This window comes from Fistularia commersonii, chromosome 16 (genome assembly GCF_037954325.1).
Source record: "Fistularia commersonii isolate RoL2024-O1a breed Wild chromosome 16, RoL_Fcom_v1.0, whole genome shotgun sequence".
NCBI classification, from domain to species: domain Eukaryota; kingdom Metazoa; phylum Chordata; class Actinopteri; order Syngnathiformes; family Fistulariidae; genus Fistularia; species Fistularia commersonii.
In genome coordinates this window covers 542,443-558,624 of record NC_141299.1, presented here as the reverse complement: position 1 = coordinate 558,624, position 16,182 = coordinate 542,443, and the positions used below count along the sequence as shown (strand labels likewise).

Genomic DNA, 16,182 nt, shown 5'->3' with positions numbered 1-16,182 from the left:
AGGGGAAGGGACTTGAGTGAGAAATCAAAGGCTCTGGCTGTCAAAAGTGCAAATACTTTCCCGGGTGTAGCGACTGGGCAGGAAGCCATGATGAAAAGCGGGCAAATATGCTCCTAACTCCGTCCCGAGCGTTTGGAAATACGCATTAATCCTGAACATCTACGCGTCGAAGCGCATCAGCTCAAAGCGCTGACCTGTCGAACCTACAGACTCTTGTGCTCCACCAACCCCCAGAGACGAAGCCAGAAGAAAAGGTTACAGGAAGCCGAATGATCAAAACCCCGCCATCCCTGCCCAGCCAACCCTGGAGGACAGAAGCAAAAAAAAAATACTTACCGGACTACGTCTCTGTGACCAGCAAAAAGGAAGAGAGAAGAGACACCTGGTCAGAGAGTGACAAATCAGTAAATCGGACATTATTCAAATCAGAAGACCAAATGAGGAAGAAACTTTGGCCTGTCTGCTTATTGATTTGAAAGACGATCTTGTTCCCATCTGTGCCTTGTAATAGTGCGTTAAGCAATTATTCTTCAAACGTATTAACAGTGCTGTGTGTTAAACAGATGTTGTACGCTGGAGTTTTATTTAATAAAAAAAATTGCAAAGTAAATATAGTTTTTAGCATCCAAAATCCAAATCAGAATCTGGAAAAAAAAAAAAACTCTGGAGAATGTTAGAGGCAAATGAGTCACCTTTACAAATTAAGAGAAAAATCAAAAACCAAAAAGGGTAAAACAATTAAAATATATTGCCTTAAAATACCTTGAAATGTTATATTAGTGATGAAAGCAGGGAATGATTCCGCGAGCGTAAATAAATCAAGCTATGTCTTAAAAACATATGATTGTAGAGAATATATTTAAATGTCATGTCACTGATGCCTTTCATGAGTACAGAACCAAAACTTAAATGAATCTCGCAGGATAAATGTCAACGCTGATAATTATAATTTCCATTTTCCAAGCGTGCAGTGAACAGACAGGGCAGCGATTCCTCCTCCACATGCGTACAGCCTCGTCCCTCTCCTCACCTCCCTCCGCTGAACCTTTGAGCACCTGAACTTCAAATTGAAATCCCTCCATCTGCCTGCATCACCGCCCCTTCCCTCTCTCTTTCCCTCTCTTTCTTTGCCACTCTCGTGCTTTGCTCCAGTTGTGCAGCGAGCCATGTGTGATTTCGGAGATGCAACGGGGTTGCATCTATTGGTTTCATTGGATGTGGGCCTGACCAATCCCCTTGCTCCTCGCGATGTAAACAGGAAGCACAGGACGAAGCTCAAACGGGGATCTTCTAAGATGAAATAACCGCATGCTTGCTGCGACAAGGCCCATTGTCCTTCTCATTTATAAGAATCCAGAATGTGGGATCTAGAAAAGCCAATGCTATAAAGCATGGTGAAAAAAAACAATTTCCTCCATTTTGGGGAATATTCTGTTGGGTGACGCAGGATTATTTCAGGTAAACTAGGACTAAATATTTGATATCCATCCTAAAAATAACATTTCATTTCTCTATTAGGCCTCAAGAGGAACCAGAGAGCCCTAAACACGACATAGTATTATTTCATTTCTTGCGTTTTTCTCCCTCCCTGGCCACCTCTGCCCTCTCTGTGGCAGGTTCTGTCTAAACAATTATGAAACGCGAAAACATTCTTTGGCATGCAAACACAATTATTACATCACAACACAAAATTGCACACGCAAAATGAAGTGGTGGTGAAAGTCGGTCAAACATTAAAAAGAATGAACAGACCACAAAGAGCATGCAAAGCAAAGGCTTACCGGACTCCTCTACAAAGGTTAACATCGTGACAGGTGGCGAATGGAGAGATATGAGAGAAAAAGCAGACAATGAGAACTCATATTAAAATGACGATTTGGAACCATGGCAATGCAGGGTGAAGCAGTGGTGCAGACACTTTTGGACACCATCCTCTTCCTGGTGTCACCTGGACATTGATTCTTGCTCATATTTTACATGGAGGTCACCAAAGAGGTCATTGAAGCTTTCCAAAATGTAGATTAAATCAGAGGAATCCGTCAGATTATAAGAAGAAGCCACAGTGATTGAAATGGCTGCAGGCTGATCTGATTTCTCAGGGGGGGAATTGGGTAATAAAGGTTTTGGATTACTTCATGGAAAAGGGAAAGAACTGGAAAGAAAAGCAGAAGAGGCAAAGTTTGTCTTTGGGGCCCTTTCCTCTTTTCATCTGACCATTTGATCATCAACCATAGATGCCTTTGACTCACATTAAGGGAAAAGCTGGCATTTATTAATTTATTTTTGGTTGAGAAGCAATGCTCGGCTGAACTTGTCGCAGTGGAGTCAGGAATCTTGGAATCCATGGCTATGGTATTTCCAAAGTCTTTCCAGACGACCTGTCCTGTGACCAACAACTCAAACCAGATCAGGGAATATTTGATTTTCACACAATGGCGAGCAGATCAGGCGGGTATGTGTCCTGACACAACAGCTTGAAACCACATGAAAGCTAGTGTCCCGAAATGCACCTGGCCGACTGCGCCGCCAGCCTAAATGGCTGCTTCGCAGAGAGGGGCAACTGTGGTCGGCACGGGATGGAGAAAAAACCTAGAGCCTATGGCGTTCAGCTGGGCTAGCATCGCAGCGAGCATCTACTGACCTGGAGGGGAAAGTGTCAGGATGGACCGAACAGAGATTAAAAAATGTACTAATCATTTTTGTGATTAGCATTTTTCTGCTTAGCATTTTGAGAGTCAAATATCTGCACCTCATTTGCATACAACTGTGACCGGCATGAAAGAAAAACATAAAAAAAACACCATTCACCCCTGATCAGGTTAACAGTCAATTGGTAAAACTACTGACGGGATGGACTAAATTATTGAGACTGCAAGATCATATGACCACCAGCAGAATGGAACTCCCGTTGCCCACTTTCCTATCTGAATTATGAATGTGGACGCATGACCTCATCTCATGGGGGAAAGTAAGCATGATGGAGCCAGAATGTCTGGCCGTCAAAAATAGGCGTATTCTTGAATCTGCACTGAGTTGTAACAATCCAGTGATGGGTCAGTTGAAGACGCACAACAGCAGCTTGCTAGCACGATTGCGCATGCGCAGAGAGGAAAAAATAAAAAAAGGGTTATCTGGATCATTTGACACAATCACAGTTCAAAGAGGTCAACATGCAAGCACGCACGGCCACACAGATGTACATATGAGAATCTGGATTTCGTTGCGGGAAAAGCTTTTAAGAAATTTCTTTATACTTCCGATAAGACAAACTGAAATAGTCCCTTTATTAGTCCCAAGGTGGGGGGACCTTCAGCGGACACAACAGCAACAGCACTTTTACTCATCTACAGATCATCATAAGAGTGTGTTTGTGTGTGTGTGTGTGTGTGTGTGTGTGTGTGTGTGTGTGTAGTTAACCTCACAGGGATCCAATTATGAAAAAAACAAAAAAAAATAAATACAAGTGGAGGAAACTCCACAGTGGACAAATGCACCCGTGTCTGCTACCGCTGCCAGCGGGAGTGAAATGATGTCGCAGTGACTCACCAGCGGTGATGGAGATAGAGCTATGTTGCCTATGGAGGCTTTGAGCTCTTCAAATGAAGGCTCCGCCACGACCTGGTCAGCCGGCAGCGGCTTGATCTTGATTTTGAACTTTTTCCTGTGGTCCTCCTCTTCCTCTGACTCATCGGAGGAGAAGAAGTGGGACTTGGGGCATCGTGGAAGAGATGGTCAAGGGAAAAAAATGTGTGTTGCTAAAAATGACAAAGGATGCGGTGACTTTTATCGATGCTGACATAACTCAAGCAGTAGATCTCGTTTGAAATCGGCTCTTGTGATTTTACGGATTTCCTCAGTCTCTATTTATGGCTAATTTCACAAGCATCAACTTATGTAGTAATCTATCACTGTGCCTCTTGTGATTCAAAATTACACGGTCCATCTGAAGACCCCTGGGATATTCCAATTGTCTGCTAACGCAGGGGTGTCAAATCAAATTTTGGTTCAGGGTCACATACAGCCTAATTTGATGTCAAGGGGGCCGGACCAGTATAGCATGTAGCAAAGTAACACTAAGTTCACATTTTCCCTTTGTTGTAGTGTAAATGTAATGCGCTGTTCCTTTAAAAAATACATGTCGAACAATCTGAGAGTGATTAAGAAATTTAAGTGCAATTTCAACAACACTATGCCTTCTATCTTCTCAGTTCTCCATGCATTTTGTTGTACTTTTCGCCATGGTGAGTCGCATAGTGACACCAAAACTTGCTGCATCCACACCAAGCGTACAGGTTTCTTATTAAGCTCAACAAACAAATATGAACTGGTCCATTTTTCTTAGAAAAACCTACACTTGATGTCTACTTTTCTCTTTTTTAACAACACATCTTGCTGATGTGGGTGTTGTGGCCAATGGGAAAGAAGGTACATTTTTGACAATAAGTATATATGATATTTACAGACCCAGAAGCCACATTGCTGCCATCCGCTGTAAGTTCCGAGTCACATAGTGTTGTGCAATGTTGCTAACAATGACTAAAACAGTGTGCCCCTAGCAGACAATATATGAACTGCATTTTTATCTTAAAAAGCAGTGCATGAATTTTATGTACTTTTTCAAATTGTAGATTTATTCCATGGGCTGGAATGGACCCCCTGGGGCCATATGTTTGACACTCCTGTGTGAACGGTAGAGGAAAATAGAAATAGTTTACAAGGAGTGCTCCCATGAACTCTACCCATTGAGCTTCACAGGATAGAAACACAACATTTTTTTGGACCAGAACATTTTTGAGGAGGGAGCTCAAACACATAATACATTAAATAATGTTGAAAACTAAATGAAAGGTTTTTTGTTTTTCAAGTAAATGGTAATATCTAATATCAAAATGGTAACAGAAAGCTAAGAGTGTATCATCCTCCTCCAGACAAGCTGATGGTGCATTGAGCCATGTGATTTTCCTGTTGTGCTGTTTTCCTGTTGACGTCTGCAGGTTGTGTTCTCACATTTCCTGCATTGCACATGTATCATGCCACCATTTAGAAACCCTTAACACTTCTATCATTATACTGGTGGCTTTCACCGAGTGCAGACAAACATCTCAAAGCAGGAAAAGCAGCATGTCACAACACCAAGCACTGCAAGCAGTGTGGCAGGATATCTCCTCCTTCTGACTCTTCATCGGGCCGGATGCTGTAGCCTTCGTCATCCACCTCAGGAGAATTCTGAAACACAAAGAGCTTCAATCTCCACGTAATGAAAAATCTTGAGCAGAGCAACAGCGGATTTAATTACATATCATACAATGTAATTTAATGGTGGACAAAGCTAACATTTTCCGTGCTTTTAACAGAATTGCATTTAATTGGTTTCTCCCCATTCAAGGTACATGACACGTAGCCGAAAACAAGGTGACAAAGTAATAGTCTGGCTCTTTAATGGAAGCAAACAAATACTGCAAATGTGAAAAAGCCCCTACCGTAATTTCCGGACTATTGAGTGCACCTTAATATAAGCCGCACCCCTTAAAAATAACTAAATAAATATGTGTACATCTATAGGCCACACTTGTCTATAAACCACAGGTGTCCACATTTACGTAGAGAGATATTTACACCGAAACACTTTTTCAAAACTTTTAATTAAATAAATACCAGGAACATCCACAAATACGTACTGGAAATTATTTTTTCTGAACAGTGCCTATAACACAGCTGATGAAACAGATGACTAATAAATAACACAAGGAAAGGTCCATCCATTTTTCTATCCCCGCTTTGTCCAGCTGTTGCTATCTTGGTCTTCCTGCGCAATAAGACCATTAAAGTCATGTTCTTTGGTGTTGGAATTGAACGGCCTCAGAATTTCACAGTAATTTCATTTGAACGATGTGATGAGGCTAAATGCTTTGACAGTATGAAACTTGTTAGCCCAAAAAAATTCATCATTGTTTAAACGTTCAAAGTGTGTGAAAAAAGTAGCAGCTTATGAGATGAGATGAGATGAGAACAACTTTATTAATCCCCAAGAAAATTGTTGTGCCAGAGTTTCAAGTAAAAAACATAACAGTAATAGATAATAGTAGAAAGGAGGAAGAATAAGAAATACAATGAAATATGAATTGTCTTAACTGTTAACTGTAACTACAAAGATTGAAGATTCCCTGCGGCTGAGGGAAGAGGAATTAAAAAGTCTGATAGCCTCAGGTAGGACAGACCTCCTGTGGCGTTCAGTGGAGCAAGAAGAAGTAAATAGAAAAATAGAAGTAGAGAATTTAGGAAAAAGAGACACTAAGGTGAAGAGAAACTCTGGCAGGCAGCCACCCAAGACAGCGCCGGAAGTAGAAAAAAAAAAATGTTATTGTCCAGAAATTACGGTATTCTATTGAAATACAATTCAATGCTAGCATGACATTGTTGTACCAAACTGCTAATGTGAGTCAGTGGGCTTTAACTTCGACAGAAGAGGAAAACGGGTGTGGACTTGAGCAGCTAGGCCTACAACCAATCAAAGTGAAGGACTGTCTGAAGTAGCAGCCAATCAGACATAGACTCAAAGATCAGACCACCGTGTTATGCAAGGCCAATGCTTCTCAATTATATTCTGTTACGCGCCCCCACACTCGACTATAAATAATTTGTCAATAAAATTGTTGTAAGTACACCTCTGCATAAAATTATATCCTTATTAACATTGAAGAAAACAAAAAAGAAAGAAATATAGTTCAACTTACAACATGAAATAACTTTAGTAGCATTGTCTTTGGTCTTTAACAGACACAGTAAACACACCAGCCTTTTCTCGTCTCCCACTGTAGCCACAGTGAAGCCAAGCGCTACATATGCTTCGTCATATTTGCTCGTCTTAGCTTTCGTGTGACTTTCTCTTGTCTCATTATCTTCATGTCTCTCTACCTTTCTTTTCATTCTTGTTAAAAAAATTATCATAATAAATTATTATTATGTTATCTCTTGACTTCATATCGCCTGCTTGGTGCAAAAAAAAAGCCTACATCGTAGAGCTAATACTCCCTGCGCACAGTCTGAGATTTAGGGCGCCACTGTCAACTACTGTAGTGGATGTGTAATAACACTTTCTTCTAGTACAGAAAAAAAAAAAAAACATGTTCCCCAGGGGGGCACGCCCCACTATTTGAGAAGGACTGCGCGAGGCTAATGTCTGTGGAAGTTCTCGGCCATCCAGGTTGTGGTTAGATCGTGTCGAAATCATTTTGTAACTTGAATTTCATCCCCCTTTTCAAGGCAAGTAATTCAAGTCCACTTGCCACACCAGGCTCAACTATTAACCTAGCATGGCCAAGAAATTTGACTAAACAGGGAGCGTGCCAGACAGATCAGGAGATTGAAATGAAACCAGGATCTACTGATCAGCCTGACTGGTGCAATCCGGTCAGAGAGAAAACAACGAACTAAGTTGATGTTGGCTGAGATTGATTGCTGCATAAGGGGGCAGTCATAGCAAACACGGAAGATGGAATTGAAACGTACGTATCTGTCCCAGTCTATTTCTCCGTAGAAGCCATTTGGGGCCCCATTGGTCTTCCTCTGAGACTGGGAGAAGAAGAGCGGTCAGACAAAAAAAAAAGACCCACATGATGAAGATGTAAGAAAATTATTTCTAGCACTCAACAAGTGTATCTAGTTTGCACAGCTATGGAACTATGGATGAGGGAGTTGTGTACATTTAATTCATTTATGGGATGTTCTTTGTTATTCCCTCCTTCACGATCTATAACTCTTATCCTGTATTCTGGTGGAGTCTATCCCAGCTGTCACTGGACGACAAGCAGGGTTCACCCGGGACAGGTCGTTAGCTGTGCACCGGGCCACGTATACAGACATACAACCATTCACTTTGTCATTCACACATCTGGACAATTTAGGGTCTCCGATGATTACATGATCTTGGACTACACAAGAAATCCGGAGAATTCAGAAGAACCTCATGCAGACATGGTAAGTTAATGCAAGCTCTACCCTGAAAGGCCCTTGTTTGGCGGTGGAAGTGATAACCATTCTGTTGATTTTCTTGTCTTTGAGATTTCCATTTATAATTTATCCTCTTGCACAAGATCAAATCACCCTCAGTAACTATTGTTTTCTTAATATCCGTTGATGTTGGATCCACTAGGTTGATAATAGTCTAGACAGTAAAGTATATAAAGTCTTAAAGGATGTTTCTAGACAATCCCGGAGCCATGCATTCTGTTACGATTTGGTTTTTCCTCGTGAAACTTATCACAGTCTGCTAATGCCAAGATAAACGATGCACTACGGACTACACTAGTCTAGACACTAGTCTACATGACGGACTGTTCAGTACCGATTCAACCTCTTGGGGTTCCTGGTGAATTATAAGAACAGGGAAAAAAAGTTGAATGTTTACCCATTCTGTCTTTCGAATTCTCTGGAGTTGCTTTATTTGGCTGAATACCCAGACTTTAGGACCATCAAACAACAGATAGCTTGCTATTTATCGCACAGTAAATCACAGGTGGAATGTTAAATATTTCCAGATACTTACACCCCCCTCTCTGTCTGGGGACCCCCTGAAGAAAGAGAAAGAAAGGAAAGGAGAATGTTGAATTCACCTTACATGTAAGCTCTCTTTTGAAGTCAAAACTTGACGAGCAGAGGTGTGAAAGAGTAGCTACGTAAAAGGGAAGCCTTTTCAAGATAGCATCCTCACCGTACACTTGCAAATGACACAAGCGCCATCAAATGTGAGACGTTTAAAGTGTCACATGAATGGTCACGTTGGCTTGAAGCCTCCGTGCAACTGTGAGCACAATTAAAGCTAACATCAGGACTTACGTTGAGTCATTGTCTTTCTCTTTCTTCCGTATCCCGAAGGCCTTCCTGGTACGTTTTTTCAGTCCTGAAGGAGAAAAGATCGGGCAGAGGGTGAGTCCCTGGATGAAGTCACTACACAGGAGATTAGACAGTGATGTTTGTGGGTATATTAAAAGGGCAGGAGAGGTCAACTTTCAAGTATCAAATAGGAGGTAATAACATTGAATTATTGAGTGACTGCTTGGAGTAATGCGATAGAAACACTTTCTGTGGACTAAAAGTGTAGTCACGGTCATTCCTGATGGACAGCCAGCCTTGCCATCCTCATGTTTAACACTAAAATCCATTAGCACTGGGTTAGGAATAATCAATGGACCAAGGAATAAACGAGCATAGCTCAGAACATTTCCCGGCCCATGTGACCAACTTAGCATATCGAGGCAAATACAGACACCTGGGAATAGAAAATTTGGATACTGGTCAGTACTCTGATGTTGGATCCAAAGTTGTATACTGTCATAATATGAGTAATTTCAACATGGTCCTTTTGGCTGGTCCAACAACGAGCTGCACCAATTTCACATCAAGAGGACAACAATTTAGCAGCAGCCAAATATCAATACCTGAATCACGTTGCAGATATCACACACCACACACTTTGAAGACAATAAATCAGTGGATCATACACTGTATCATGAAGTCACATTTCACAAGTCACAATTCCACTTGTGAAATGTGACTTCATGAAACAGTTACAGTTATGACACAGATACACTTATCCAAGGTTGGCTTTCAGAAGTTACACTCTCAGAACTAAAGTGGGAGATACTTTAAATTAGGCATTGATATTTATCCCATTTTTATAGTATTGCACGATATTCTTTCAATGCAATTACGTACAGCATTCTTTGGAGCACCTTTGCGCGATCATATCGAGCAACATCTTTACGTAATCCATCCCACATGTCTATTTCATAGCGGGTTCTTTTCGATTTCATAATCTCAGTATTGGTGTCAGTCTAAAATTTGCAGCACATTATGGACACTAAAACAAATATCAAGACACAGTTTTCAGTCTCGGATTTTATTTCTGCTCATATGTTTGTTGTCATCCATTAACACCAAACAATTACTCCAAGAGGTAAACAAATACAATCCCGTCATATCAGGCAATTACAACATTTTCAGTGGCCCATATCCATGGGATAAGACTCTTAGGACTGACTAATTACAGTTTTGGTGCATTCACAGCGAAATTAAAATCAAACAAAGTGGAATTGTTTTCTCTCTGTCACTGTTGATTACCATCGACAAAGTCATTGCTGGGTTGGATTGCAGTACACTGCATAGGTCCCAGGTGACACACTGGTCTAGGTGACGCACTGTATACTCCAAACATGGAACACTCCAAAAACACACTTACCGCAGATAAAAGCCCAGTTATCCCCCTCCATAACTTGACCAGTCGTGAAAGGCTCACATCAACTAACCATTTTATCTTTGGCTGGCATGCAAAGACACACACTGCACCCAAGAGGAGGAACCTGATTCTCCCCTTGCTAGTCCACATGACACACACACACACACACACACAGTAAGGTATCACAGTCATGTTCATGAACCGTGCTCAAATTTAACACCAGTGACCCCACTCATGAATTAAAAACAGTGGAATAGGAAGTTGCAAAAATAAAGGCATACGAGTGTTTGTATACCATAAGTGCTGATAAGTATGCCAAATTATAAAAAAAAAGAATCTCTCTCTCTCTCTCTCTCGTCTCTCTCTCTCTCTCTCTCTCTCTCTCTCATCCTCTCTCTCTCTCTCTCTCTCTCTCTCTCTCTCTCTCTCTCTCTCTCTCTCCTCTCTCTCTCTCTCTCTCTCTCTCTCTCTCTTCTCTCTCTCTCTCTCTCTCTCTCTCTCTCTCTCTCTCTCTCTCTCTCTCTCTCTCTCTCTCTCTCTCTCTCTCTCTCTCTCTCTCAGCAAGAGTTTTTTTTAATCTTTGTATCTTTATCTTCTGCACCTAAAGAACAACTGGTCTTGCTTGTGCACACACACCAAACTTCCATGGTGCTCTCTTTCTACCCCGACCAGTCGAGACAGAAGGCTGGCTGCATTGAGCTTGGATCGGTCTCAGGTTTCTGCCCAGTTAAAGGCAGTAACCTCGCTACTGTCTCACTGCCGGGGGGATGTTGAGTTTGTGTAAATAATTATAAAGAGGGTGGTCTGGATCTGCTCAAAACGGAAAGTGCCATCAGGCAACTGTGTTGGAACTTGGCGCCATATAAATAAAATCTGACTAGACATATTTGCAAGCACTGTCTCGAGAAACAAAGTGGAAGACATTTGCAAGCAGGAGCGCTATAGTAAATGCAAGCAGGCTAAGGGTGTCACCCACTGAAAGGCTGGACAAAAATGAAGAATTGGAATGTGGGCCTGAAAAAATGTGCGCTCACCCATGCTATGATTTACACTTATGGACTCTATTTGATGGATCTGAAAATCCACAATCTAATTTATAGAGGAGCGAAAATGTACTTTGATAAACAAGTATTTGCCCTAAAGCTTTCAAACAGACAATGGATCCATCATCAGACTCCACTCGCACATCTCCTAAAGGCTTCTGACTCAAACTCTTTATACTGCATTGTCAAAATATATTTTCTTTCTGTATGTGGCACACGAATAAGCCGGAGAGCAAAAATCAACAGATAAGACAACTTGCAAAAGTATATTTGTATTCGCACTAGTGAGTTCGGAACAACCCGTTATAGGCGCGAGGGCAAAGCAGTAGAAGCAGACTGAATGAATGCAGATGAGGTTTGCATGGAAATTGCAAAGGTAAGACAAAGTGGAAAGGATTTCCTCGAAGGAAGATAAAAAGAAACTGAAAGCTTTTCTTGCAAAAAGACCAGTTTTCTTTCTTTTGACTGGGTTAGACACAAATGAGACCCCATATTTGTGCAATTATCTGCAAAACATACTTTGAGAGTTGACCCTTTTCTCTCCAGAACACAAACATGAGGGCAACATTTCTACACAAACAATGCCACTCTATGGGAAACTCCTGCCGCCCCTGTAACCCGGTGAGGTGTAAACTGCTCAAAATCAATATCTACACTTAATGTAATCGATAGATTAGGATCCCTGTGCTGGTAAATCATTATTTGATGCATCTTTCTTTCGGGGTGCATTAAACAGGTTATACAAAATGTAAAATTTTTAGGCTTATATGATTTTGCTTTTTTTTTCTCCAATCCCTTTTCTGTATCTAGTATGAGTTTGTTTGCCTTGACTCATTGAACAGCAAGGTTTTTGGGAACTCAGTGAACCAATGCAAAGAGTGAACCGCCAGAAATGAAAAACAAAGCCTCAGTATCTTGCATAGCTGCTCTTTAAGTTCGTAGGACTCATTCTGGGACAACAAATTAGTTTTCAGAGGAGGATTTCAGGTACTTGGGGTCAACAGTCCAGAGCAACGGAGAGTGTGGAAAAGAGGTGAAGAGACGGGTCCAAGCAGGTTGGAATGGGTGGAGAAAAGTGTCAGGGGTACTATGTGATAGAAGACTTTCAGCCACAATAAAAGGAAAGGTGCACAAGACAGTGGTGAGACCAGCGATGATGTATGGACTAGAAACTGTTACAATGACCAAAAGACAGCAGGCAGAACTAGAGGTTGCAGAGATGAAGATGTTGAGGTTCTCTTTGGGAGTCACCAGGATGGGGAGGATCAGGAATGAGTCCATCAGAGGAACAGCACATGTTAGATGTTTTGGAGAGAAGGTCAGAGAAGCCAGACTGAGATGGTTCGGTCATGTACAGATGAGGGATAGAGAATATAATGGTAGACGGATGCTGGAATTGGAGCTGCCAGGCAAGAGGTCTCGAGGAAGACCAAAGAGAAGATTTATGGATGTAGTGAGAGAGGATATGAAGGTAGTTGGTGTGAGAGAGGAGGATACAAAGAATAGGGTTAGATGGAGAAAGTTGACTCGCTGTGGCGACCCCTGAAGGGAAAAGCCGAAAGAAGAGGAAGAAGAAGAAGAAGTCATGTGAAAAAAATCAGCAAAATTATGTTAAAAATCCATATTTATTGGCAAGGAAAATGACTGATAAAGAATTCATGACAAACAGAATCTGATTTCTTTTCAGATTATCCGTCAAATACATGACAATTGGCGAATAAAATATTCTCATTCCCACAAAATGCACAAATACAGCAGCTTGAAGAGCTGATCCGACAAACAACAAATGCGGAATGGACTCACATTCGGCCTGATGACGTACATGTAAATTTATACACGGGCACATACGGCAGGGGTTAATCACTTGTGAAGGAAATAACAGAGCGAGCTGAACACACACTGTTTAATTACATAATAACTTCCGCCCAGAAGGATGCTTGGACAAGTGCTAACGTAATTAGCTGTGTCCTATCAAGACACAGTAATGTGATTCTGGAAAATGCCAAAGGACATCAGGCCAAACAGATTGGGACATCTTCAAAAAAAGCACTGCCATTAAATGTATCTTGTTAGCAGAGTTTGAACTATCTGGCTCAGGCTAATCTTAACCATGTGGGATGCTAACTTTAGGGAAACATGCCAAATAATTCAAGCAAACTCCAAGAGGAGGAAAGAAAAAGAACAAAAGGCTAGCATTATTGGAGCTATTTGAGGTTTAGTCCTCAAACTGCAGGACTGCCACAAAAAATAATGTCACTGACACTGCCGGCGGGCATTCTGATATGTATCGCACTTTATACAATTGAGTAAAAAGCTGTCTCTAACCATGATGCTGTCTAATTCTGTCAAAGAGTTTGCAAAATTAGATCCTGGATGTGCAAGCAACGGAATGCAACGGGAGATGGGACAGGGACCGACACGTATTTTGAACACACGGTAATAAAATAATGCGCCTGCTTCCGATCGCTGCCGGGTAACAAACTGTGCCAAAGAGGAAGGAGAGGTAAAAGCTATGGTCTAACAAACCACATAACACTTGTGCACCCAGTGGCAGGCCTGGCCGGGCCCTTCATCTGTGGATGGGAGGCGTGTGCTGCCGTGCATAGTAAGTGGAGGGAACAATAACACATCGTGGAGATTTACAGGCAGGGCTGTTGGATGTTTGGGGTGAAATCTGACCCAAAACAACCCCTTTTTCCTGTCCTTGGTATTAACACAAAGTATGAAGCACACTCGTAATAGTGCGCAGTTATCCATTGTCAACATTTATGGGGGAATTCTAATTGAATATGGTTTACTCATCTCATCACTGAAGCCTATGCTTATGCCTTTAAATTAAAGATGAACATCTTGAGTCTCGCGACTATGAACCTATTGCAGCTCTCTGTAAACCGCAGACGAGAAAAGAATAACAAACGTTTGCAACATGCATGTCGGAGCACGCTTGAGTGGGATGAGGCGGCGCGTCGGCCTGTTGTGGATTTAAAGTCAAGCTGTTGACAGAGTGCACAAGAAGCCCCTGGATCCATTGACAAGCAGACAGTCAGGTTCCCTGACAAGAGCAGCTAATTAGTGGAACAGGATAAGGAGTGATGGCGAACCCTCTCGGGCAGACAAGGTGTGAGGATGCTTGCCACGGATCAGTCATGGTTTTTAAACCACCAAATCAATAACATGCCATAGAACGTGGACAATTTTATGGGTTCATCATTTTGTTCCTGAAGGTCTCCCAGTTTCAGATGCCACTGTGGAGTAGCTTGTTGCACCCATCAGTAACCTAAAAAGGTGTGTCAACTCGTCAAATGACATTGGAAATGCACGTTACTAGTAATTGAAGCAATTGTTGTAGCATTCGTCTCCATCAATGTCTTATTTTTCTTAGCTACTACACAAGTACAAGACAGTGGTGACACCAGTGATGCTGTATGGTACAAACAGTGACAATAACCAAAAGACAGGTGGCAGAGCTGGAGGTCGCAGAAATGAAGATGTCAGCTGACGCTAACAGACTCAACAAGCTCATCAGGAGAGCTGGCTCTGTCCTGGGAGTCGAGCTGGAGTCTGCTGTGCAGTGTCAGAGGAAAGGATGCTGAGGAAGCTACTCAGCATCATTGACAATGTTCATCATCCCCTGCATGCCACACTGACGTCCTGTCAGGGCTCTTTCAGCCGTAGACTGATACCACCGAGGAGCTCCACTGAGCGCGACAGGAGATCTTTCCTACCTGAGGCTATCAGACTTTTTAATCCTCTCCCTCGAGCCTCAGGGAATCTTAAAATCGAAAACATAAAAAAAATAAAATAAAAAAAAAAATCTCACCCACTTACTGTGTATTGTTATAATTTATCTGTATATATGTTTAGAACTGTGTAATATTCCATAACAGCTACATGTACAGTATTTTTTCATTCTCTTGTGCACTCCTTATCTTTCACTTGTTACTTAAGACACGTGTTACTTAAGACTTTATAGTTCATTTATATTTATTATTCTCCACTTATTAATTAATTTATTTTTTTTACATTGTATACAATTTTCTACTATTATTTATTATTGTTATATTTCCTTAAATAAAGTTGTTCTTATTCTTATTCTTATTCTTATTCTTATTCTCTTTGGGGGTGATGAGGATGAATAGAATCAGGAATGAGTCCATCAGAGGGATGGCACATGTTAGATGTTTTGGAGAGAAGGTCAAAGAAGCCAGGCTGAGATGGTCGGGTCATGTACGGAGGAGGAATAGTGAATATATTGGCAGACAGATGCTGGAATTGAAGGTCTAGAGGGAGACCAAAGAGAAGATTTATGGACGTAGTGCGAGAGGATATGAAGTTAGTTGGTGTGAGAGAGGATGATACAGAGATTAGGATTAGATGGAGAAGGTTGATTCCCTCTGGGGACCTTTGAAGGGAAAAGCCCAAAGGAAAAGAAGAAGAAGTTGTACAACAGTGGTAATTGCAGTATTGGTGGTTTGGGTGATTATTCACTTTGATTAAATACGGTAGGAATAAGTAATAAAACATGACATAAGAGAAGAAATATACATCCCAACCATTTTCATACTACTGTTAATTTTTCATGATATCCACACCTGTTGTTTTTTTGCACTTCTGGCTCAATGCTAAACTGCATTTTGTTGCTCATTCATACATGTGTCACGAAAACTTTTTTTTGTCCCTGAGAGGAAACTGGGGGACAAATGGGGTAGCAGCCACAAATAAATATATGTGTGATTATGTATATTTATATATATATATATATATACATATATATATGTATGTATAATAAATAACTACAAAATTGTGCAAATTTTACCATTCTTAGAGACTGTGAAGTAACCTGCACTCTGGAAAAGAAGAAGAGCTCTACCAGACAAACTTCAGTCCTCTCAGCACTCTGGCATC

The 16,182-nt window shown here is 41.3% G+C and overlaps 1 protein-coding gene across 16 annotated transcripts in view; it reads right to left on the bottom strand.

The window, feature by feature from the left end:
• Positions 1-16,182, bottom strand: part of sgip1a (SH3GL interacting endocytic adaptor 1a) — a 65,353-nt gene that overhangs the window by 21,682 nt on the left and 27,489 nt on the right. For 11 of the 16 annotated variants that reach the window (XM_086161398.1, XM_086161402.1, XM_086161409.1 and 8 more), the window contains exons 3-9: positions 8,836-8,899; positions 8,546-8,570; positions 8,345-8,365; positions 7,510-7,572; positions 5,163-5,226; positions 3,547-3,719; positions 337-348 (exon numbers count right to left, since the gene is read on the bottom strand). In XM_086161398.1, the coding sequence (XP_086017524.1) occupies positions 337-348; positions 3,547-3,719; positions 5,163-5,226; positions 7,510-7,572; positions 8,345-8,365; positions 8,546-8,570; positions 8,836-8,899 (422 nt within the window). Of the gene's footprint in view, positions 1-336; positions 349-3,546; positions 3,720-5,162; positions 5,227-7,509; positions 7,573-8,344; positions 8,366-8,545; positions 8,571-8,835; positions 8,900-10,237; positions 10,584-16,182 lie in introns of those variants that run through there. The other 5 variants (XM_086161400.1, XM_086161414.1, XM_086161410.1 and 2 more) reach the window with 3 other exon arrangements.